At 41.6% G+C, this 25456-nt stretch overlaps 1 protein-coding gene across 1 annotated transcript in view; it reads left to right on the forward strand.

Annotated features, from left to right (window-relative positions):
* Positions 1–25456, forward strand: part of ERCC6L2 (ERCC excision repair 6 like 2) — a 1190567-nt gene that overhangs the window by 547785 nt on the left and 617326 nt on the right. The window contains exon 12 of the mRNA XM_044058934.1: positions 17062–17157. Coding sequence (XP_043914869.1) covers positions 17062–17157 — 96 coding nt within the window. The remainder of the gene's footprint in view (positions 1–17061; positions 17158–25456) is intronic.

Genomic DNA, 25456 nt, shown 5'->3' on the forward strand with positions numbered 1-25456 from the left:
GGATTCTTCAGTGGCTATTGTCAACTCACTGGTCCTTTCAGGATCTTCCCCTCAATCATCACATCATGATTACGGAAATATGCAAACGGGACCTTCGCTGGTGGCTTCAGACATCCAATCTGAATCAAGGAAGCCCCTTTGTTATTCCCTCTCCAGTGGTTACCCTGACGACAGATGCCTCCCAGATAGGGTGGGGGGGGGCATTGTCTGGGCAGGCTAGTTCAGGGCTCCTGGCTTCCAGACAAAGCTCTTCTCCACATCAACGTGTTGGAGATGAGGGCTGTACTTCTATCCCTACAGGCCTTACACAAGTTTCTTCCTCAGGGCATCATCGCCATCCACACAGACAACATGTCGGTGGTCTGGTATCTGAACAAACAAGGAGGGACCAGATCGTACCCCCTTTGCAGAGAGGCCATGAGAGTGTGGGAATGGGCGGTAGCTACCAACCGCTTCTTGGTAGCGACCCACATCCCGGGAAGGTCAAATGTATTGGCAGACAAATTGAGCAGGACAATTCTCTCTCCTCACGAGTGGTCTCTAAACCAAACAGTAGCAGCTCAGGTTTTCAGGAGATGGGGGACGCCGTGCTGCGACCTATTTGCAACTCCACTAAACACCAAGTGCCAAAGGTTCTTCTCCTTGATCCCACATCAGGGAGTACCAGCTATGGATGCTCTAGCACAACCTTGGCCAACAGGGCTACTTTATGCCTTTCCTCCGATTCCACTTCTCTCCAAAGTCATTCAAAAGCTTCTCAATTGGGGTCCGCAATGATACTGATTGCCCCATACTGGCCTCGTCAGGTATGGTTTCCTTACCTGAAGAAGCATGCGTGGACGATCCGTGGACTTTAGACCTAATTCGACCTGCTAACTCATCAGTCGGGACATCAGCATCAGTCCCTTCGATCTTTGAAATTGACAGCTTGGCTCCTCCACTTCCGACTTTAGTCAGAAGTCACACACTAGACCCGGAAGTTGTTCACATTTTATCTTCGGCCCACAAACCCACCACTAACAAATTGTACCTCAGTAAGTGGAAGAGGTTTGCTATCTGGGCTCAACTCAAGGGCTTAGACCCCATCACTGCTCCTATCCCAGAGGTTTTGAAATTCTTAACATCCCTGTTTAATCAAGGATCTTCTGTCTCTACTATTAAAGTCCAACTAGCGGCTATCTCTAAATTCCACGAATCCAAGGATCCTCCATTGATGAGCAGCAGACTATGCAAAACTTTCATTAAAGGTGCGGGCCTATTAAGACCCCCAATATTTCATCCTGCGCCTCCGTGGGATCTTGATTTGGTGCTTCGCGCATTAACATCTTCCCCTTTCGAACCGGCTGCTACATGTGAGTTAAAATATCTGTCATGGAAAACTGCCTTCTTAGTTGCAATTACTTCTGCAAGAAGAGTTTCAGAGCTTCAAGCCCTGTCTATTAAGCCACCGTACTTGATTTTCCACAAGGATAGAGTATCACTTAGGCCTAATCCATCCTTTGTCCCAAAGGTCTGTTCTAGTTTCTGTCTCCAACAATCTCTAGAGCTACCAGTTTTCTTCCCAAAATTCTCCAATGAAGCAGAATACACGCTCCATAAATTGGATGTTCACAGGCAATTACGCTTCTATTTAGACAGGACTCAGCAAATTCGTAAGTCAGACCAGTTGTTTGTGTCCTTCTCAGATAATAAATTGGGTCAAACCATCACAAAAGCTACTATCTCCAAATGGATCAGAGATTGCATAACTCAGGCTTATTCTTCTTCGAATAAGCAACTTACAACATCTATCAAAGCTCATTCTACCAGAGCTATGGCTACTTCTATAGCTTTTCATTCCAAGCTCGCTGTATCGGAAATTTGTGCTGCGGCTACTTGGTCCAGTCCGCACACTTTCATTTCCCACTACAAATTGGATGTGGCATCTAAAGGACGAGCATCATTTGGTTCCACGGTACTCAGGAGTGTTTTCCAGTGAGCCACCCAGGATTCAGGTGCTAGGGACGCTGTCCCATCAGTCAGAATGTAGGCGAGATAGGATCACATAACATCTTTGTTATGTACTCACCATAACTTCAGATGTTTGGGATCCATCTCGCCTACATTCCTAAAACCCACCCTCCTTCCCCCTGCCTTGGAGATCAGAAGAGATTGAACGGTTTTGAGTTTTACTGTTTATCTTGTTTCATCTGACGATGTTATATAAGCAGGGCGTGCATGTGTGCATGTATGCGGACAAACTAGATCTGGGGGACTGGTAGTGGTGCATCCTGGGATATAGTAAGCTCAGCCAATTAGAGACTTCGCTCTTTGGCATAAGCGTGCCGAGTCGGAGCCGAGGGATCGGCTCCGAACCCATCAGTCAGAATGTAGGCGAGATGGATCCCAAACATCTGAAGTTATGGTGAGTACATAACTAAAAGTTCAAGATGGTCAAAATCCAATCTATCCTACCTCTTCTGAAGATGGATGACTGAATGTGCTCAATAGACTTGAAGGATGCGTACTACCATGTCAGAATGGATTGGCGCTCCAAAAGGTATCTTCTTTTCAGGCTGGGAGCCAGCCATTACCAGTTTCGAGTGCTTCCGTTTTGTCTCACCACAGCCCCCAAGGTATTCACCAAATACATTGTAGTAGTTGCAGCTCATCTCAGACTGCAAGGATTCCATGTTTTTCCTTATCTCAACGACTGGCTTCTTACCATTTCACAACACTGTTGAGCAGAAAAAAACCTTTATAAATAACACAAAGCTTTCAGGTCAAACACCCTTTCTCAATGCTTAATACAGGTTCACTAAAAACAGAAATTTAAATAGGAGCCAAAAACCACATGACGCGCAGCCCAAAAGTCATGTGACCAAATAATACAACATACAAATATACCAAAATGTACAAATAAGAGAGTTTGGATGGATTATCAGACTATCAGCTGATAGTCCTCCTGGTTTGAATTCTGCTGTTTCCTTGAAGCCTATTTTAGTTAGAATACAACGTACTAAGTTAAAGTAACAAAGTTAAATATTTATACTCCTGATATGTACAGATAATTATGTATTTATTATTTTTTATTTTTCAATTTTATGTACATCAAAGGGTGTTTGACCTGAAAGCTTTGTGTTATTTATAAAGGTTTTTTTCTGCTCAACAGTGTTGTTTTTTGGTGATTTTTGATACAGAGGTTGGTTTTTTACTCTTACCATTTCAACCAGGTATCTACTCATTCAAGACAGGGATTACCTATTACAGCTAGCTTCTACTCTGGGCATAACCATAAACACAAAAATCGCAGCTCAGTCTTGTCCAGATAATAGACCGTTATTGGAGCCTGTTTTGGACACAGCCAGAACTATGGCCGTTCTACCTCCAGACAGGGTATCCACTCTTACGGGTTCATGTCTCTCAAATCCTAGCAATTCCATCTCCTCCAGCGAAACTAGTTCTCAGAGCATTAGGTTTGATGGCTACCACAATAACTTTATTGCCCCAGCATGCTTACACTTGCGAATCCTACTGTTGACATTATCAGTTCAGTGATCGTTACATCAGCACCCTTTGTTTCATCCCATAAAACCGTTAAGAGTTTGCAAAGACCCTCTTCTCTGGTGGCCCCATTCACTGGAAGTCTACCAGGGTCATCCCTTCATTCTTACCCTGCCAAATGCCTCGTTGACTACGGCCGCCTTCCAGTTGGGGGGGGGGGGCATTTTCTGGGATGGATGGTCCACGGAACATGGTCATCTCAAGAGACCAAATTGCATATCAACGTTCTAGAGATGAGAGCGGTCCTAGTGTTGCAAGCACTACACAGCTTCCTTCCTCCCAGGATCATTGCAGTTCAGACTGACAATATGTCCATGGTATGGTACAGCAACAAGCAAGGGGGAACCAGGTCTTACCCACTGTGTCTAGAAGCAGTGAGAGTGTGGCAATGAGCGATCTTTGCCAACCACTTTCTATTGGCAATGCACATTCCAAGGGAGTTCAACATTCTAGCAGACAGGCTCAGCAAAATGAGACTAATGCCTCACAAGTGGTCTCTGAACCAGTCGGTGGCAAACATGATCTTCCACAAGTGGGGTCAGCCTTGCTGTGACCTTTTTGCCTCTCCCCTCAACAACAGATGCAGCAATTTCTTTGCCCTGATCTCTCCACAGGGACAAGCCCCCAAGAGATGCTCTAGTCTATACTTGGCTCCCCCGGTCTACTCTATGCATTTTCACCTTTACCCCCCGATTCCTAAATTCATTCAGAAAGCTCATCGGTTGAAAAGCAAAGTAATCCTCATTGCTCCATTCTAGCCTCGCCAGGTCTGGTTCACCTTTCTTTGGTCTCATTTACTTTGTCTATCATGGACTGTAGAACCCCTTCCAGACCTGTTGTCACACCCTGTGGGACAGCCTAACCCGAACCTATAAAGTTTAAAATTGACCGCATAGTTTCTTCACTTCCAGTGATGGCTAGACATTCTAAGCTTTCATCCCCAGTCCAACCAGATCCTGATATCATCTCACAAAGCTTGTACTAGGAGGATATATATAAGAGCAAATAAAAAAGGTTTTCTATTTGGGCTCAGCAAAAGTTCGCAGATCCTTTTACAACTCCTTTTCCTGTGATTTAGATTTCCTGACCTCTTTCTTCCAGAACAGAGACAGCTTTTCTATGGTGAAGGTACATTTGGAAGCTATTTGTCACTTCCACATTGGGGAAAACTCTGCTACCTTAGTGTCTTCCAAACAGTGTAAGGCTTTTCTCAGGAGCACCTTTTTACTTTGTCTCTTGGGATTTTACTTTGATTTTGCAAGCCTAAGTTCTTCCTCCCTTTGAATCAGCAACTAAACTGAGTCTGAAGTTTCTCTCCCGGAAAACGGCCTTTTTGGTTTTGATTATGTCCGCGAAAAGAGTTTCTGAGCTTAAAGCCTTTCTGTTCAACCTCCTTATTTGATCTTCCATAAGGACAGAGTTTCCTTATAGACCAGTCCATCCTTTTTACCTAAAGTGGCTACAGAAGGCCATATCAATCAGTCCATTAATCTCCCGGTTTTCTTCCCCAATTTTCAGAATCTGGGAGAATACACACTGCATCTTCTGGATGTTCATAGGCAATTACATTTTTACCTGGACAGGACAAAATCCTTCAGAATATCTGACCAGCTGTTTATATCTTTTTTAGATGTGAGGAAATGCACAGCAGTTACTAAATCTACTTTGGCTAGATGGTTGCAAGATTGCATCTCATTTGATTATTCGTCAAAAGGTATGCCCTTGCCAGGATGTGCCAAAACTCATTCGACTAGATCTATGGCAACTTCTCAAGCTTTTTCCTCTAGGATGTCAGTTGATAATATCTGTGCAGCTGTCTCTTGGTCAAGATCTCATACCTTTAACTGTCATTACAAACTAGACATCATTTCCAGGAATAGAGCTGCTTTTGGCTTTATGGTGCTTCGGAATATCATTCCATAAGGGCCATCCTAGGTTCTATGTGGCGGACACTGTTCCACAGGTCATGGAGTGAATGAAAATGACAACATCGGATAAAAAAAGTTATATTCTTACCATAATATTCCATCTGTGTTGTCTATTTTCATTCTTCCTTGACCTCCCCACCCTCCTTCCCCCTGGCCTCTTTTCCATGTAGACCTGAAGGAGTTGCTCTCTCAGGAGCTGTACTTCCTGTAGTCCCTGGGTTGAGCTCCTGAACATTTTCTTTGTTGTATCTATATAGATAACGTAGCTGTATAATTTTTAGCAAACTTGATCTGAGGTTTTATGGAGGAAGGAGGCATTATGGGATGGAGAGGTGGAGCTTGAGCATCGGATCTTCAGAAGGGAAAGTGGCCAGGTAGGATCAGAGTTCAGATCCAAAACACACAGATTGAGGAATGAATGAAAATAGACCACACAGATAGAACGTTATAATAGGAACATAGCATTTGTTTTTGCTTCACCACTGCCTCCATATATTCACAACCCTGTCTGTCAAAAAGCACCAGTATTTCATGATGTAGGGCCGAGTTCCTTTCTGTACCTGTAGGGTAGTGCCACATCTTTAGTCCTTATTCACCCTGATTGATTCTAAAAAAATAGACATTCTCAAATTGTAGTTTCTTAAGCTTCAGTAGTTTGTAGTCCAGTTCATTAAGACAATCCGAGATGCTGTTAGCACCCTGCTGTAGTCCGTTGTTGAAATTGCAATTATTTTGGAGCCATTCATTTAACACTGGCACATCGCCGACCCAGGGAGCGATACCTCACCGGAATGGGGGCATTATTATGTTTTGAAGACACTACTGAAACAGTATTTCCACTCATGAAAGGTAGAGGGTTGTTGTTATCATTTCCTCCACCTTCCTGGCTCAGTCCATGGGATGGAGAAATCTCATCCATTCTCTGGGTCAACTGCTGGATGAGTAAAGTTAAATTAACCACTGTTCTATAAAGATTTGTAGAACCCCTATCAGGAAAAAGTGGTGGAGAAGTGGAGAGACCCTCTGTAGCCATGGCATTCCAAGAACAAACAAACCAAAATGCAGAAGTCCAAAGAATAAACAGAAGAAACACCAAACTGCTCCGGTCCATCCACCAAGTATAAAATCATTTATTCATATTACCAATATAAGCACTTTCATTTCATTGTAAAACTTTTTCAGATAAAATCACAATAATGAAAGATCCCACTTAAATAGCTTAAACAGTCACACGACACAATTAAATTTTAAAATTTAAAGACATATACCAGCAGCACTATAAAAAGTCTTACTTACAAAGTTTATAAAATACAAAAACAAAAAGCAAAAATAATAAAGAAGATACAATATATAACAACCACCAACCAATCATTAAGAATGATAAATAAACTTTTAAAAAACATTCAGCTTTTTAGAACTTAGTTTTGGTAAAGGACCGATAGAGACATGTTCATTCAGGCCAGGCCAGATTTATGCATTCCAAAATAATTACCAATATAATTCTTTTTTTCTAAAATTACTGGCCATGGCCATCCTGTAGTTAGCTACTCTGTCTGTTCCAACACTATAAATTTAAAAGTATGTGCAGGAAACTATTTTGTATGTTTATAAAGTGCAGTAGTGTTTTTTTTCATTCCTAATCTCGTATATTTGCTCGTAAATCCGATTCCATAACTTCTGTTTGGACTTCCCTATATAAAAGCTTTTACATTTCTGGCATAAAGCTGCATATACTGTTCCTGAACTATTACAGTCAGTTTTATTCTTAATGTAGAAGATTTGCCCAGAAATTAGAAACTGATGACCTGTTTGTATGTATTTACAATATTTGCATTTCCACATTTGTTCATAGTGGAATTCTTATTAACGGTTTTGTTTCCTCCTTCAAAGATGTTTTTAAAATTACTACCTATTCTGTTCATAGATTCATAGGTAAGTACTAGGCTAGTTGCCCTTGTAGGCCATTTTAAGCCTAGCCAATTTCCCCTCAAAGGTGAAAATAAAGCCTTGTACCCTGTAAATGTAAGTGGATCCAGTATCTGTCATTCTAAGGACATCCATCATCTGTCAGCCTGTGATGACATGATCAACAGATACGGGGATAACATGATTGACAGACCTCGATGCTGTGCTAGAGATGATCTTCATCTGTCATCCCTGGGATTTTGGCTACTGGCTAAGGCTCTTGCCACCCCCATAGTGCCTTTTTTAGGCAGTGTCTCAAGGACAAAATTCCTGACGTAAAAACTCCATCTAAAAACAACCTCATGGTTATGCTGCTAAACACTAGGAGTCTTAACATGAATCTGCATTCACTGGAAGCAGTTCTCACCTTGGAAGACACAGACATTTGTGCAGTCATGTAGACCTAGTTCAAGGCTGTGGACAGCACCCCAGCCATACCGGGTTACACCTCCTTCCACATGTTCAGATCACAAACTGAAGGCGTGAAAACTAAAGGAGGAGGTGTATCAATATTCATTAAAGATAAATACACCTCCAGATTAGTTAAACCGTATGATTCCCTGGAGATATTTCAGGTGCAATTAACTGTTGATAGGGCACCTATTCAAGTCACTGTCAGCTACAGGACCCCCCCCTCCATGAATCAGGACACCAAGTTTGCCTATTTGGATCTACTTGAGTCTGTCAAGATACATCCAAACACGGATTTTGGGTGACTTTAACTACCCGTCCATTGACTGGATAAATTCCTTGTGCTCAAACCTTCCTTGACTTCATTAACTCCAATGCTCTGGGCCAACTAGTTGACACCCTCACAAGGGGTGCCAACATCCTGGATCTGGTACTTACCAATATGGGGAAATGCTGTAGCACCCCCCCACTGTGAGGGCTTCCCTGGTGAGATCTGACCACAGATCAGTCTCAGTCGAAGTAACAATCACACCTGACCCCCCCACCCAGCAGCAACTAAACTAAAAACTTCTCCAAAGTAGATTATAACCTCTTACAGGATGGTATAAATGGCTTCATTGCACCTCCCCCCCCAGATGGAATTGGTAACTATGCAGAGTTTTACACCAATGCTTTATGCAAACACCTATATAACTGCATCAACTCAGTGGTACCTGACAGGACCAAAACAAGAACCTCAAGGAAGAGCAAACCTGCCTGGTGGACAATTGCCATTAACAGACTTTACAATAAGAGGAAGAAATTGCTGTCTAAGAGCAAGAGGGAGCAAGCCCTAAATTGGAAATACTCCCTCCTCAGCTTAAACAAGCAAATAAGACTTCTTGTGAAGTCTTCCAAAGCAAACTATGAATCCAAATTAGCTTCCTCAACTAAGGACTATCATAAGATGTTCTTTAGTTACATCCATAACCTAAAAGGAAGGGCCCAGACTTGTGCCGAACTAGTAGTTAATGATACCACATATACTCTGACTGTCGACATAGCTAACCTGTTGGCCGACAGGTTCTCTGAAAACTTCACTACCTTGCCCCCGCCACTTGTACCCCATGACATCCCTAACACCTGTCCCCTACCTTGCATCTTTAAAGAGCAAGTCGTAAACTCCCTCTCTAATGGCAAAAACACAGCATCTATGGGACTTGATAACATCCCAGGCTGCATCCTACATGGGCTCCGACAAGAATTAGCAACACCATTGGGTACCCTTTTCAATCATAGTCTAAGCACCGGCTTCATCCCAGCTGAACAGAAAATGACCGCCATTATTCCTTGCACAAAGGTGGTACTTCCACTCACCCTGGGAACTACAGACCTATTAGCCTGACTAGCCTTATCTGCAAGGCCATGCAGCGAATCATCCTGGACCTTATCAACAAAGATATTGGTAATCTCCAAACACTTGACCCTACTCAGTTTGGATTTGTCAAAGGCAGATCATACCTATTAAATATGGTTGACTTCTTTGAGACAGTCACCAAGGCCCTGGATGAGGGGAACTCTGTGCATACAGCCTACCTAGACTTAGCCAAGGCTTTTGACACTATCCCCCATTCAGACATCACTGACAAACTCACCCAGCTAGGTATCAACCCTTATATCATTAGGTGGGTTTTTAACTGTCTCACTGATGGAACACACATAGTCAAAATAGGGGAATCAACCTCCAACAGCAGACATGTAACCAGTGATGTTCCACAGTGATCAGTCCTGGGACCTCTACTGTTTGGAATCTATTTCTCCGAAGTCCAAGCAAAAACTAAAGGTCTGTGGTTGACCAAGTTTGCTGATGACTGCAAACTGGGAGTGGTCATAGAATCTCCAAATGATGTTAGCATCCTACAAGAGGGTCTTACACAAATAAAAGACTGGTGCCAAAGTCATGGCCTTAAACTCAGTGCAAAAAAAAATGCATCATCATCCCTTTTGGTTGATGTTCCTGCTAACTATCACATTAATAGCAACACCCTAAAACACACACAGTGGTGAGAGACCTTGGGCACACAGGTTGACAGCAATCTTAACTTTGATCACCATGTCTCCACAGTGGTAAGAAGGGCATTCTATATTGCTTATCTCATAAGTAAGGGCATTGCCTCCAGAAAAAAAGAAAATATAACCTCCCTATACTCTTCCCACATAAGGCCAATAATTGAGTACAATGCCCCTTTTGATGTGTACCTTTCCAAGCACCTGCAGCAACTGGAGAATACCATAAAGGTTCCTCAGAAGGAAAATTCAAGGTCTTCAGCATCTGTCCTATGTGGATCATCTGAAATCACTGTCACTTTATTCTGTTTCATACAGGCTATTCAGAGGTGACCTCTGCCTTGCATACAAAGCAATCTCTGATCCTGCTTTATTGGAAATGCTGCATATCAGCAAGTCAAATGGTATACGGGTTACTTGTTCTAAAGAGCTGGTATGTGACATTAATAGAAGCTGCTGGAGAGAGAGAGATTTGTCTCCCAGAGGTTACCACACCTTTGGAACGGACTTCTACTTCATGTCAAACTGAGCCCCTCAATGACCGTCTTCAAACGCAATCTGGACAACTGCATTGGTACATATAAATTCACCCTGGGGTTCCACCTGTGTCCCTCTTGGACAGGGGCATTAGGTGGTAATAAGGTTAGAACTTGGATAGGCTTGTAAGGGCCCTAGAGCCATTAGCCTATTAACTTCCTATAATCCTAAATACCTTAACTATTATGCCAGTTCCCACACCCAGCTCATGGGTTATCCTGCCTGACGGTAGCTCAACTGGTCAGCTTGACTTCCACAGCTCTACTTTCCCACGCCAGGACCTAGTCAACTCCCTCTGCACCACTATATAAGGATATTGGTGGCATAACAGGGGAATCAGGCAATGCCAGTTTCAGGTCTTTCTTGACCTGGCCAAGGCCATGACAGAAGATCCCAGAGCCAAAGCCTCAGTCGGCCAGAAAGTGACAGTTGCTTGATCCTGATTTTCACCCCAGATGTCCCAAATCTCCCCCTCCAGGAAGTAAGGTTAGGTAAAATAGGGAAGGGGGCCTGACAGAGAAGCAAGAGAGAAAGTACATTTAATACATATAAGTTTATAAGTGCATAGGTGTATACTAGGCTAACGACCATTAGGACCCCCTTCTAAGCTTAACCATGTAACCCACAATTTTTTATACAGACTCAAGTGTAGAAAAGCACCCCAATTCACTGCACCAGTAACAGTAAAAGAGAAAGGGGGGAATGTAGCGTGGACTGCAACAGCAAAAGCAGCAGTGAATGCACTTACAGCAAGTTCTTAACACAACTTTTACTATGTTCACAGTAGGTGTTACAATCCACACTCTTGGTAAGATTCTCAAAGCATGAATTTAGAGTGTAGCTGGCAGGAGAAAAGCAGTTAGGGTAGTAGACATTGCAGGACAGTAGTGGCAAAACCAGCCATTGCCCTTAAGGTAACCCCCAAATTGCAGTACCTGGAGACTTTGTGGAGAAAAAACCAGGTGGCTTCCTCCAGAACAGCTTGTATGTCCACTCCTTTAAGGAAATCAGTGGTAGCTGCAGTGACTTTTGTGGAATGGGCTCTGACATGCTCAGGAAAAAACTTCTATGAGCTGTGTAGCAGCAGGAAATGCACTGAGCAAGCCATTTGGAAAGTTTGTTGACTGATTTCCCTTTAACAAGTAGGTAAATTGCTGATCCGTCTTTCTGAAGTCTTCAGTCTTATGCAAATAAAATCTCAGCTTTTTATACACTCAAGGGAATGAATGCTACTTTCTCTTCTTTTGAGGGTTAGAAAATAGTGGCAAGTGAATGGCTTGATTAAGGGATAGCTATGTGACCAACTGTAGCATAAAGGAAGGACTGGTATGAAGAGATATCCTGTCTAGATAAAAAATAAAGAACAAAAAGTGACTCTCTGCACACTAAAGCTTGAAGTTCAGAGATTCTTTAAATGGAATTAACAGCTTCAAAGGTGCCTTCCAAGATAACTATCAGAGGGGTGCAGCTGCAAATAGTTAAAAGGGAGGAAGGGATTTTTTTTCTAATATAAAAAAACCTTCGTAGCCCATTCTCTCTTCTTGGTGGTCTAAAGTGCAGAACTCCTTTTAGGGATTGCTTTACTGAAGGAGTGGAGTACAAAGGCAGGTCCATGGGCAAAATTGTACTGAAATGGAAGAAGCATGAACCTCAATAAATGCTTAAGATAGGCCAGTTTTGTAAAGGTCTGATAGCTGGTCCCAGACCATTGTCACTTATACCTTGCATGGGTCTTGGACTATGGCAGACCTCTCAACTGTCCTATTTTAGAGGAATGTTATTATTTTCGGGCCTGATTTAATCCTGCATATGATGATCCAATTTTTGGAGGTATGTCTGTATTCTGAGGCCTGTTTACCTCTTCACACAATTTTCTGACAAGTGACTTTTGGAGCTGTCTAGTACATAGAATGCCACATTACACAACCAACAGATAAATGACATTAATAATTTAAGGTTTGACAGCTAGTCCTGGACCACTGCAAGCTGAAACCTTGTTTAGGTCTTGGTGTATGGCAGATGTCTTAATTGCCCATAATGTGGAGGAAAATTCCTGATTTCAGGCCAGATTTACTTCTGCATATGATATTCCTATTTATGGAGGTATGTCCTTTTTTCAAGGCCTGATTTACCCTTCCACACAATTTTCTGAATTCTATCTCTCCCAATCACATGCAATTTTTTGAAGCTGTCTAGAAGACAGAAAACCACGTTACATGACCGAGAGAAGTGGCACAAATAATTTAAGCAAAGAGGGCGCACAACACATCTTGCATCACCTTTTTTCAGACATAAAAATAAATGAACCACAGGAAAACAGAAGAAACACCAAACTGCTCCAGTCCATCCACCAAGTGTAAAATTCTTTAGTCAAAGTACCAAGATAACCGCTTTTGTTTTACTTCACTGTAAAACTTCTTCAGATAAAATTACAATCATGAAAGATCATACTTAAATAGCTTAAACAGTCACAAGGCAACAATTTAAATTTAAAATTTAAAGTCATATACCAGCAGCACTGTAACAGTTGCAATAATTCTTTTATTACATTTAACTTGGAAAGTGGGGTTATTAAATGGAATTTGGAGAACATTTGAAATATTTTATGGGATGACAGTAATAGCTTGGAAAAAGTGTGTATGTGGGGGGGTATCTCAACAGAGAATATACTTTAAGATCTACACTTGTGGTAAGTTCCTAAATTAAGTGCACTTTCCTGTCAAAGAAAACTGTTTTTTGGTGGCTGTTAGTTCAACTAGAAGGATTTTTGAGATTCATGCTTTGTGTGTAGAACCCCCTTACCATGTTTTCCAAAAATAAACAAACAGCAGGGTTAGCCACCTGGTGGTGTGAACATAGGCTCTAGATGATGGTCACTATTGACCTGACATCCCAACTACATGTACAAAATGGGAAGAAAGGGGTTGTTGCCATGCTGCACACATATTTACAGAGGCACACACACACACGGTGGTGGGGGATTAGTAAAGGTTACCACAAGAACAATATGTGTATACTTTTGATTATCCTTTCTGAATGAACAGGCAGCATAAGCACTGTGGAAGGTCTTTTCTTGAATTCAGAAATTACATCAAGGTTTACACATAGTGTACACTTTGTGTTAACCTGTATGAATCCCTGTGTTGGTCCTAATGTCTATATTTCCTCATTTTTGAATTATACTTTGTAGGTTTGAAGGTAGGAGGGGATTGCAGACATTATGGGATTGGGGGAATAGTTGAAAGTCTAGGTAATGAATTACTGATAACCTTGCTTGATCCTGAAGTTGAGTACTGATGTCTGAAGAGGATGGATACCAAGCAACCATAGCTATGATTATTTCTGTTTGTCACAGTCTGGCATCATGCTTCGTTTCCAGTGTGGAGGATGGGGTGACTGACCTCTGCTGAAAATGCTACTTGAAAGGAATGACCATAGTAACATTTTTATTAAGTCAGAAGTAGAACTCATATACATTAAAAATGTGTCTTCCATATGTAGCATGATGTGACTAAAAGGCCATGCTTTGAAGGAAGTGGGGTTTGGGTCCCTGAATATTGAATAATCTTAGCTGTGTTTTTTTAGCTGACCACAACATTGTTACAGCCTTAAAGTTTCCTATCCTTTTATACAAAAGTACATGAAACAGAAGTTTGCATGCCATCAGTACCACAGTCTGATATCTTGCTTATCTTCCACTGAAGATGTTTTGAACTTCAGCTCAAGCTCATTATGCAGAATGCAGTACTGGTCTAGAGTACTTCAGTAAGTTGTCATTGTATTAGAAGTAAAAGTCTTGTATATTTCACACATACACACTTATTTTTTTATCTGCAACATAACATGGTTGTTTCAAACTGCGGCACTTTAGCTAAGTGGTGACATTAAATTCACCATTGAGCTAAGTTGTAAAACCTGTAGGGGACAGCAGTCTTAGGTACATTTTCTTTGGATGAGTGTAATGTTGTTACTTATTACCACACTCTGATGTTTTGCATTATGCTCAGTTACTACTGGGGTGGTTGTTGGGTTGAAATTCTACTTAGAAATGACCTAGAATACTTATTAGTGAGTAGTCATTACAACAGAAGTAAAACTGTATATTACCCACACATACCTCTATATGATATATAGATTGGATATATTTTGATGCACCAGAGCAATCATAGATGCATGTTGTAGCTGGATACCTTGTTGTTACTGCATGGACATATAAATGAAAAGTCAGAGGGGGAAATGAGAAATGCCACTTTATAAATAACTGCCAGATGTTTCATAAGCCTTCACTGTTTCCACTGGGGATTTTATGCTGAACTTCTCCTCAGTAAAGAAATAACTGCGTTGGCATTATATTGGGAAGTGAAAATCACATTTATTCCCACTTGACTGGATTTTTGTTTCTCATTGTAATTATGGCCTACATATTCCCAACTTTAGACTAATGTACAGTAAACTAAATTACATGACTCATCAGCTAAATACATTCTATAGCTGAGGGTCATGACATTACTCTGAGAATGTGCTATAATATTTCTTATTGTTACAGTGATGTAGTTCTGTATTGGTTGGTACTATGAGTGGTCATATAGGCATTTTGCTGTTTTTGTCATTCATTTCCCAGCAAGCATATACATTTTACATTTTTCAGATTAAGTATGCTTATTAATCATATCATTAGTGCATTCTTATGAAAGGAAAACTAAAATTAATACTCTCTTTTTTACAAGAAAGTGATATTTTCTGTCATTTTATATTATAGTAAAATAAGCAAACTGTGCTTGTTCTGAGAGGGAAACATTTGTGAATCTGTTGTATGCTTTTCCTAAATGTTGTTAGGTTATCAGTGCACCATGAAAACATAAGTATCTAGGGATCCTGCCCTGACAATTTCATAAAAACATATTGAAGCGTTAGAGAAGGATAATGTCATTTCAGGTTAATGTGAAATTCATGGCAAAATGACCTTTTGAAATTCAGAAAATGCAATAATCTCAAAACAGTGTATGAAAAACACAATACAAAAAAGTCATCAGAATGTAAATATAAGATGATGTGATTTCAAGCCTAAATGGAGATGTATCTCTGTAATAAAGTTTTTTTCCATATGTTGAAGCATAAACTGTTTTCCTTTCCTTAAAATTGAAGATGTGGCTGCTCATTTGCCATTGGGGTAGAAGGCCATCTTAAGGATATTTTGTAGCTAATTATGCTAGTATCGTTCACAGCAAATTTCACGAAAATGTTGAACAAGGTTAGATACATGCATTTATATACAAAGGTCAGTTGTTTAGGGACAGTCCTTTGTAAAATTGCCATACATATTTTTGACCTATGACACATTGATAATGAGTGTGGATGTTGAAGTTCTTGTAATACATCTCACTTCAGGAAGGTTTCTCACTTACCACAATCAAGACACCAGGAGCAGACTTAGGTCAACTGGTGCCGTAGGCAAAAGGGCTCCATGGCACCCCCACCACACCACCCAGTGCCCCCATCCTGGTCTACCTACACCAAATTAATACTGGAAAAGCGCCCCTGTTAGAGTGACGCCCTATGTGGCCGCCTAGTTGGCCTATGCCTAAGGCCGGCTATGCAAGACGCAATGGTTGGGATTCATAGAGACACAGCTCATAGTGCAGTGATAACTAATGTATGCACGGGGTGTGTGCCTTCCTAAGACAGTGCTAAATGCATGTCTGATTAACTGTAAGCTGCCACACTTAGTAACTGACTCCCAGAATGTTAATGCTGCACAGATGCATAGCTCTCATTAATCTGAACCAGGGTCTTATAAAAGCCATATGAAAAGCAGAGTGTTTTTTAGTACATACTTGTGTATCTTGCATTTTTGTTTTGTATTTTAAACAGTACTGTGATGGAATTAGTTTTTATGGCACATTGTGTATGGAGTGACATTTGTGGAATAAACTTAGTTGTATTGCTTTTGTTTTGCAAAAATGCATTTATTGCCAGAGATTTTAAAATGTTCACCATGGGTGTATGAATTGCAGTTAGTAGAAAACCCAAAGATCTGGAGTTGTAATTTAAAAATGCAGCAGATGAGCCTTCATTCCTCTCAGCAGGCACTTAATATTGGTAAAGTTCAGTTTACTGTCCATAGATTTATGTTTTTATGTGCTAATTCAGCAGTGTTTGTAGAATCCTGGCTGTGAAGCATTGATGAGCTAAAAGAAACCCCCCAAAGCCACCAGTTAATGAGTAATTTTAATCAATTAATCAATCAATCAATCAATTAATTAATTAATTAATTAATTAATTAATCGATCAACTAACTAATTAATTAATTAATGCATGTCTTTGTAATGTGGGAGGAAACCGGAGCACCCGGAGAAAACCCACACGAATGCAGGGAGGACATGCAGAATCCACACCGAGAGCACTCCAGCTGGGAATTGAACCGGAGAACCTCTTGCTGTGAGGCGACAACGCTACCGCTGCACCACCGCACCATCCAATAATTGAATTGGTTGAACATTGAAATTAAGTCCATTTTGATTACCTCCTTGTGCATTTTCCACATATGTCTGTCATATGGAGATTGACTTGATAATGGCAATTTCATTGTTTATGACATGTTTAATTATTGTATTTTTTTTCCATCTTTAAGGGCTGGTGGATTAGGGCTGAATTTTGTTGGAGCCAATGTTGTCATTCTTTTTGACCCAACGTGGAACCCAGCAAATGACCTTCAGGCAATTGACAGGTACATTTTAGATCACATTACATGTGTTTGAACATTTTCAAAGACACCAAGAATATTTTTCAAGTGTGACATGAGGAAAGTTTATTGGAAAAAAGAGCTAGAGTATTAATTGCTTAATAAAATACAAACGTATGATCCATTTTATTAATCTGGTAAGTGTATATCATTACCACAGAATGCACATAGAGCTAGAGTATTCAGTGTTTAATAAAATACAAAAGTATGACCCATTTAGTGCACGTAGAAACAATATAAAGTCTGCCTAACTTAAAGACAGAAAAAATAATCACTGCTCAGTTCCATCTTATATGGAATCCCATAGCTTTTCCAGACTGTCTTGAGAGAGAGATCTCTCCAGTATGTCCTGCATGTATCTAACTGGGTCTGTACTAGGAATAGTTCTAGTAGTAGTTGTCTTGGCAAGATCTCAGTTTAGCTCAGTGATGTAATCTCTGCCTCAGCCTTAGGTTTTAGTCCTTATTTTAGTCACTGACTTTGTGCACTTTTATGTGTTCTCCTGCCGTCTACATGAGTTTTCTTCAAGTATTCCGGGTTTCTCCTGCCTTCCAAAAAGACAGTGATTGATTGGCTACAAAAAGTTGCCCTGAAAAGAAACCACAAAGGACAACCTACCTAATTAACAGGTAGAAGAGCTAAAAGGATCAGTGGCTGTACTGAAGGTCGACAAACTCCACACGTTGTTATGAAGGGTAAATCTAGTGACCTTAAAGACAGACCTCATTTATACTACTTGTGCCTGTGATGTCATTCTTTCATTGACTAGACATAGCTTTTCACTCTTAACTGAGAATGAAGACATAGACCGAGTTTTGTCTGATGAATCAACCTGTCATAAGAAAGCAGAAATCAAGTCAACACCTGTAGTAAAGCGACCACTAACCCTTTCTGCCAGTCTCACTGTTCCCTTTGCTCTCATTTGTGAATAAGACTCCAAGGTACTTTCATTTCTGCATTTAAGTCAGCTGTCATCCTCCCACACCCAGCTCCATAACATAGAGGAGTAAAGGCCTTGACTTTGGAGCAGGCAACCCAGGTTGAATTAGTTGCTTGGGTGCCTGTACAAACTGGCCAAGGAGGATGGGAGTGAGCAGCCATTGCCAGCTCACCCATCCTGGTGGAGAAAGTTGGCTTGGCTCACTGCATATGGTTGGCATCTAGCCGGAGCACTTGGCATTATCTAGTAGAGATTAAGTCAGCCAAACTTTGCAGTCACATCTGATTTGTGTAGCAATAGAAAGCCAAAGGTAATCCAGCATACAGAAGCACGCTTCTCCTCCAGACACTGCAGCTTGGCTGAGCCACCAAAGGGGAAAAGGTGCCCCCAGTGGAGAGAGGGTTGACTGTGTCCTACTGCTCCCCCAAGACCAGCAAGCTGGTCCACTTCATACCTTCTAACTCTTACTGAAGAATGAAAGTCAAGGCTTCTAAGCAGGAGAAAATAGCCTACAAGGCACTGCTCCTGCCTGGGAGTGTGTGTCTGTTATCTTACTGAAATGAATAGGCTGATTGGGTGTTGGTAGTGGGAGCAACTTAAGATATCTCCATTATTTTCAATTTGAGTGTTGAATATTCCCAGGAAGAATGCCAAGTCATTAGGTGGCACCTCCTTGAGCATCTCTTCCACCTTCTTTAGTAAGATGGAATACTTTTATATTTAATGAATGAGCACAAACAGCTGTCAGAAGTTTTCATCTTTGTGAGTTACATCTACATTAAGGCAGCCCCGTCACTCATGGGGGAAAAAAAATCTCTCAAATGCTTGTCCTTCAGCTAGAGATTTCAGAGCATCTCATCTGTACAACTCTAGAGTAGGAGAGAGACCACACCCAGCAAAGTAGTCTTCTTATAGAAACAATGCTACGTGTCTGACCAACTAGTTTTATCCTTTCATCTGTTGTAGTAGCTCAGGTTCCTCCCTTCCCATGGAAGTGACATTCCACACCCCTAGAGCCAGTTTCCAATGCCAGCCTCTGTAATGACTGAGGACATCCCACTAATGTCTACCTGCCACTGCAAGTAATCCCTTTCCTTCACTTTACAGATGATGAAATCCACAAGATCGGTAGTAGTTTCAGTCTGAATCTGGCTGGGTTTCATTGGTGGCAGAGTCACCAGGTACAAGGTAGTCTTAATTTTATTTTGGAGTGTCTCGTTTTCTTTTCACCTCTTTTTTTTCTGGAACATTCTCTTGAATTCGTCATTAAAAAAGTGAAAAAAAGACCATCAATTTTCATAACCTTACTGCTTCTACCCATATCTCCACCATTTCTACTCCTCCTGCTTTAATTCTATTTTCCCTTTTCCATTCCAGTTATGTAACTGTACACGTACTTGAATTGTTATGTATTCTCTGTAGGTATTGTTTGTTGAGATTCTCTGTTTACTCATAAATGTAAATCAGTGTTGTGTATAAGTATATTGTTTTTCTACATTATGGTGTAACCCAGGTTGAGCATGCAGTCGGTCATTGTTTGATCAGTGTTCTACCCCAGTAAACAGATTTAAATAAATAAAAAACTTCAGTGCCAAATAAAGAAACAGTACTACTGAAAGGGGTACAACAATCATAATCTTGTGAGGCATTTAATACAGGATAGAAGTATGCCTTCAGTGAAGGAAGAATTGTCAACACCTGACGTGTGGTATACTATAAAATGCCTGTCAGAGTAAAGCATCATCATTGCTTTCGCCAGACTGACTTTAGATGGTACATGAGTACATTATTCAGTGTCAATGATACAGTAAAGTGTTGGAAGATCAGAAGGCTTTGGGTTCTATTCCCACCCCAGATTCATGAATTAATTTTTAGTACTGACACTGCAGTGCAGCATATAGGGGTGCTGCAGTCCTGTCCTTTGGATAAGACTTTAAACTGAGGCCCCATCTGCATGAGTTGGTGGTAGTTCAGGTGGCTGTAAAAGATTCCATGGTCCGATTGAAGAATGTAGGCATCTTTTATTTATATACAAAAGAACTTGTATTTACAGTATATTTATAAATATTTATAAATGTAAAAATGTGTATACATATATATTTGCACATATTTATAATTTGCTGTATAATCATAATAAATTTTCATCCCTGTCAACCTCCAGCCCCAAAGAAGCCTGACAGATTTCATTTTATAAAGTGCCTGAGTAGTGTAAATTTCTCTACAAATGTCCCTCTGTTGAAGCTTCTGTAGTGTCTTGTCTCTTCTGACAAACCCTCTAAACCGTTTACCTTCTACTAAACTACTTCCTTCAGACAAGGACAGTAGAACTATGAAATGGCTGGGCAAGAAGGTATATACTGCTGCCATCCTGGCCTTTTGGGGTAACTATCAAACCCATATGACCAGGTGTGTTTTGGCCATTCTTTCTCAGGTTTCCCAGGCTGTCTCGAACCTTCCTGATTCTGAAGTGAATGCCTCGGCCCTCTCTTTACTGAGATCAACTTGTCAAGTAGCCAGTCACTCTGTTAAATGTAACTGTGCTGTATTTGACACCTCCTCTAGGGCTGCTGCTGTTGGTTCTGTGTTCATCTCCAGCAATTATCTGATGATATTAAGGCTAAACTGCTGGAGGCTTCTCTTGATAATAAGAACCTGCTTGGTTCTGCAGCTGCTGAGCTTTTTAAGTCTATGCAGGAAAAGTGTAAGGGTAAGGCCTTGCAGAAATTGAAGCGTATATTTGTTTCTCCCATTCCTAAGTTCCAGAGGAGTTATCTGCTTAAATCTGCTTTTGTTTGCAGACAGCCTCGGTCTCCTCACAAAAGTAACGAGGGTTCTAGGCATGTTCCTCTTGCTAAGTTTACCCAGAGTCCATCTTCTCAGAAACCTCCTTTTCAAGACCAGCCAGGCTGTATCTGACTGTTTGCATCCGCCTTTCCTGAGCTAGGTTCCCTTATCTCTTTGTCTTTTCCTGCCCCTTTGAAGTTGGTTAAGAATCACTTAAGACTCTTGGGTTCTGTCCATCATCTGTCAGGGATACGTCATGGTGTGGAAATCCATTCCTCTCTTCTGGGCATCCCTCAACCTCCTCAGGAACAACTTCCTTTCTTCCTAGACATACTTCAAGGCCTTTTGGCTTAAGGTACCTATTCAAGATGTGCCCCCTTCCCAGGAGGGGAGTTTTTCTTTTTTTTTTTAAACAAGAAACATCTTTACTACATTATCACTTATGACATAGGGAATCATAAATTTATGTAAATGAAAACAAACCATATTGACATAATTTTAATTGCAAATATTATACAACACTTATAAATCTATCTAGTCACTGTCAGTCAAACATTACATAGCTCATACAAATCCTGCCTTCTTTTAAACCTCATTCCTCCTCTGAATGTATTGTTCCTGCAGTTCCCATTTTTTCTGTGTAATTTGCTCCTACTCTTTTCTAAAGATCCCATTTGCAGTTGTTTTGTCTCTGCTACTATATTCACTACTTCTAGTATAGGTTGGTTTAGACTTTGATTTCCATTTTCTAGTAATTGCTTTTCTGACAGCCACCATAATTAGACTCAGCATGACATTACTACATTTCGACAGATGTTCATCGTGTTTCAGTGTTGCAGTCCTAACCATTGGGTTATCCAGCCCTCGATCGGCCAGAATAACAAAGGTAAGTAAATATGACACCAGCTGTCGTCAGTTGTAAAGGACGTCAGAACGCCCAATACAAAAGGAGGCAGCCAACGTCACTTCCTCAGTCTTCCTTGCCACGGAGCCCGAAGCAGAAGCAATTTTGCATGAGTGCTGGTCGGCCTTTTTCCTTTTTGATTTCCGACTACAAAGTTGAAGACAACTGCAGCTGAGTACCCCGTTGGGGATCCTCTTTTCTTGCCTTAACGAACGTCAGAAAAAGTTAATAATTGTCTTGCCTGTGGAAAGCAGATTCCCCATCGAGATTTTCATTCATATTGTATTATTTGTTTAGGCCTTGACCACGACATTCCTAATTGCAATCTCTGTGCTTCCTTTAATCCGCGTACTATTCATCGTCGGGCTAAACTTTTAACTAAGCATTTTGGAGTGTGGCCTAAGTTTGTCGGTATGGCGTCAGCTGGTCTTCAGGCTTCAGATATTCTTAAGAAATGTAAAGTTAAGGACCGCGACAGGCTTCTGAGGGTCATGTCTTTCGATGATCTTAAGTTGGTCGTCAGCCCTGCGGTAGCCAGTGAGATGCCTGTGCAGCCCCTGCAGTCCGTGGATTTTCAACTGCAGGCCTCGGTTGAGACCATTTCAGAGTCCCCCAGGCCTCTGGCTTCCATTTTGTCTTCTGACCTTCTGCCTGTCGCCTCTTTAGCTGGATCCGGAGCTGCTAAGCTGGTGCCGGTTTACAAGGCCTCGGTTCTTCATTCTGACAGCAGGCTCATACCGACAACCTCTACCATGACTTTGGCGGTGGCCAAGCCTCCCGAATCCTTCAGACTTGCAGGTAAATCTTCCAGTCGTAAGCCTGTGAAGAAACAGGCTCCAGCTTCCTCACATTCCCCTTAGTCTCAAATGGTTAAAATGGCTAATGACCTTTTGACTCTTATTAGGGGTTCACAACCTCCTCCTTCAAAAAGGGGTAGGAATTTCTCTCCAGAAGATTTATCTTATTCAGGTTCTGATACCCCTAGCATTTCTGCTGATGAAGAGGAAGTTTTTCAGGCATTTTCTCCTTTTGAGGATTCAGATGCAGAGCAAGCCATTCCTTCTGCTTCTCCTCCAGAGGATTTCTCTTTTGGTGATACTTTGAATAATCTTAGAGAGCATTTTAAATGGGAAAGTCAGGATTATCCCCAATCTAAGAATAGGATCAGTGAGTTTTTGGATTTGCCTCAGCATAAGCCTCTGGCTATTCCTCCAGTACTGGAAGTGGTTGATGATGTTTTTCTGGAAAATTCCTTGACTCCGAATTCTGTTCCTCCTGCTCCCAGGAAACCTGACAGGTACCATAGAGTCCCTGATTCTCATTTGTTTCTTTTTAGGAATCCGCTATGAACGAATGACCCATAGGTTATTTCTTAAGGGCCTAAAGGGGTCAAGGCCACTGTTGCCAAAAATCCTGTTCCTTCCGACAGGGAATCTAGGAACCTAGATAGGTGGGGTAAAAAAGTTTATACCTCTGCCACTCTTGCTATTAGGTCTACTAATTGCCTTTTCCATATGCTTAAGTATCAGCAGCACACCTTGGAAGCTGTTAAGTCAAATATTGCAAGTGTGCCTCTTTTGGCAGAGAGTAAGAATATGCAGGATTTGCTGAATTCTGCCAGTCTCATCAATAAACATTCACTACATTGTGGTTTTGACATTCTAGAAGCTTCCTGCAGGGCGACAGCTACACTGGATCTGTTATCAGAAGGCATGATTGGCTCATGGATCAGCCCCTTCCAGACCCTGTCAAGTCTAAGCTTTTAGATGTACCTTTACATAAGGACAGTCTTTTGGCAGCAAAGCAGAGGAAGTGCTCAAAAAGATGGAGGATAAGGCCAAGTCTATGCAAACAGTTAGACTTTCTGCAAGTTCAACCTCCTCGCTTCAGCAGGAATTGCCCTTCTAAGAGTTGAATGTTTCCTAATACCAGCAGACAGAACCATTCTAGGACTAGAGGTTACAAATCTTCTAGGGGGCATGTGGCTACCCCACAAAGGTCTAAGCGATGGCATGCTTCCACTTCTAAGGCAGGAAGTTCTAAGCCTACATCTCAGTCCAAGCATTCTCAATGACTCTGTCCAACTTCTGCCTGTTCCTGCTTGCCCGGAGTTTCCTTTAGGGGGAAGGTTGGCCATTTTTGCAAATGTCTAGGCCACCATCACGGACGACAAATGGGTACTCAGAACTGTATCCCTAGGGCACAGGTTTTCTTTCCACACCTTTCCGGTGCCCAAAGGAGTCCGGACACTCCTCCAAACCAAATGACAGAAGTAGAAAAGCAAATGTTGTCTGTTTTACATCTGGGGGCAATAGAATCAGTTCCTGTTCAGCAGGTAGGCCAGGGCTTCTATTCCAGACTTTTCTTAGTTCCAAAAAAAGAAGCCACCTGGCATCCTATCCTAGATCTATCTATTCTGAACTCTTTCTTGGTAATTCCAAAGTTCAAAATGCTCACTCTGCATCAGTTACTACCAATGTTAGACAAGGACTCCTGGTTGGTAACTTTGGATCTCAAAGAAGCTTATCTGCACATCCCTATCAGGAAAAGTTGCAGGCAATACCTTTGTTTCAGAGTGGGCAAGCAACTTTATCAATTCTCTGCACTGCCCTTTGTGAAAACTCTGGAAGCAGTAGATAAGCCATAGTGCCTGGCTCCAGTCATTGCTTTTTGTAGGCAGAAGAAAATTCAGATTTATCCATACTTGGACGACTGTTTAATTCAAGCAAATTCTCAGGAACAGCTGTTAAAGGATCTGGAATTTGTAAAGACACTTCTGTCTTCGCTGGGTTACACTCTCAATGAGGAAAAATCAAAAATGGTTCCAGCCATGGAGATAACATTCCTGGGAGTGAGTCTGAACACAACCACCCAGATATATCTCACCCAGGAGAAGCAGGCAACTCTTTCTGTTTACTTCAAAGATTTGGCAGGCCTGTCCTAGCTCCCTGCAAGCTGTGGGATACATGGCCTCTTGCATTCTCATGATTCCATATGCAAGACTGCATATGAGAAAATTGCAATGGTACCTCAAGAACCTTTGGTGTCAACACACACATGACCGGGATATGATAATTCCTCTGCTTCCATGTCTGCAGACAGTGTTTCTATGGTGGGCAACAGCCTGTCTACAAAACAGAGGCATGCCTTTTCACCCACCTCCTGCCATTCGAGTTATTACCACGGACGCATCGGAGTATGCCTGGGGAGCTCACCTGGATGCATACAGGGACGCTGGACCGCCCAGCAGATGCACTTGCACATAAACCTGAAGGAGTTGATAGCAGTTCAGCAGGCCTTACTGGCTTTCAAGCATTTTCTTTCTCCAGGAACTCTGCTTGTCAGAACAGACAACACCAGTCATGTGGGACATCAACAAACAGGGAGGGACTCATTCTTACCCCCTGTGCAGACAGAGCATGATTCTCTGGTCCACAGCAGCATCCTTGGGCCTGCATCTCCTAGCTCAGTTTCTTACAGGGAGAGTCAATGTTTTGGCAGACCAGTTGAGCAGACAGACCCTGGATCCTCACGAGTGGCAACTGAACAGAGCAGTCTTTTACAGCATCATTCAACATTGGGGCATTCCTCAGGTGGATCTTTTCTCCTCCCCAGACAACCACCTTCTACCACTTTTTTGCACCAGACAGCATCAC

The sequence above is a fragment of the Protopterus annectens genome, chromosome 17.part0, assembly GCF_019279795.1.
Source record: "Protopterus annectens isolate FY-2018-M chromosome 17.part0, PAN1.0, whole genome shotgun sequence".
NCBI classification, from domain to species: domain Eukaryota; kingdom Metazoa; phylum Chordata; order Ceratodontiformes; family Protopteridae; genus Protopterus; species Protopterus annectens.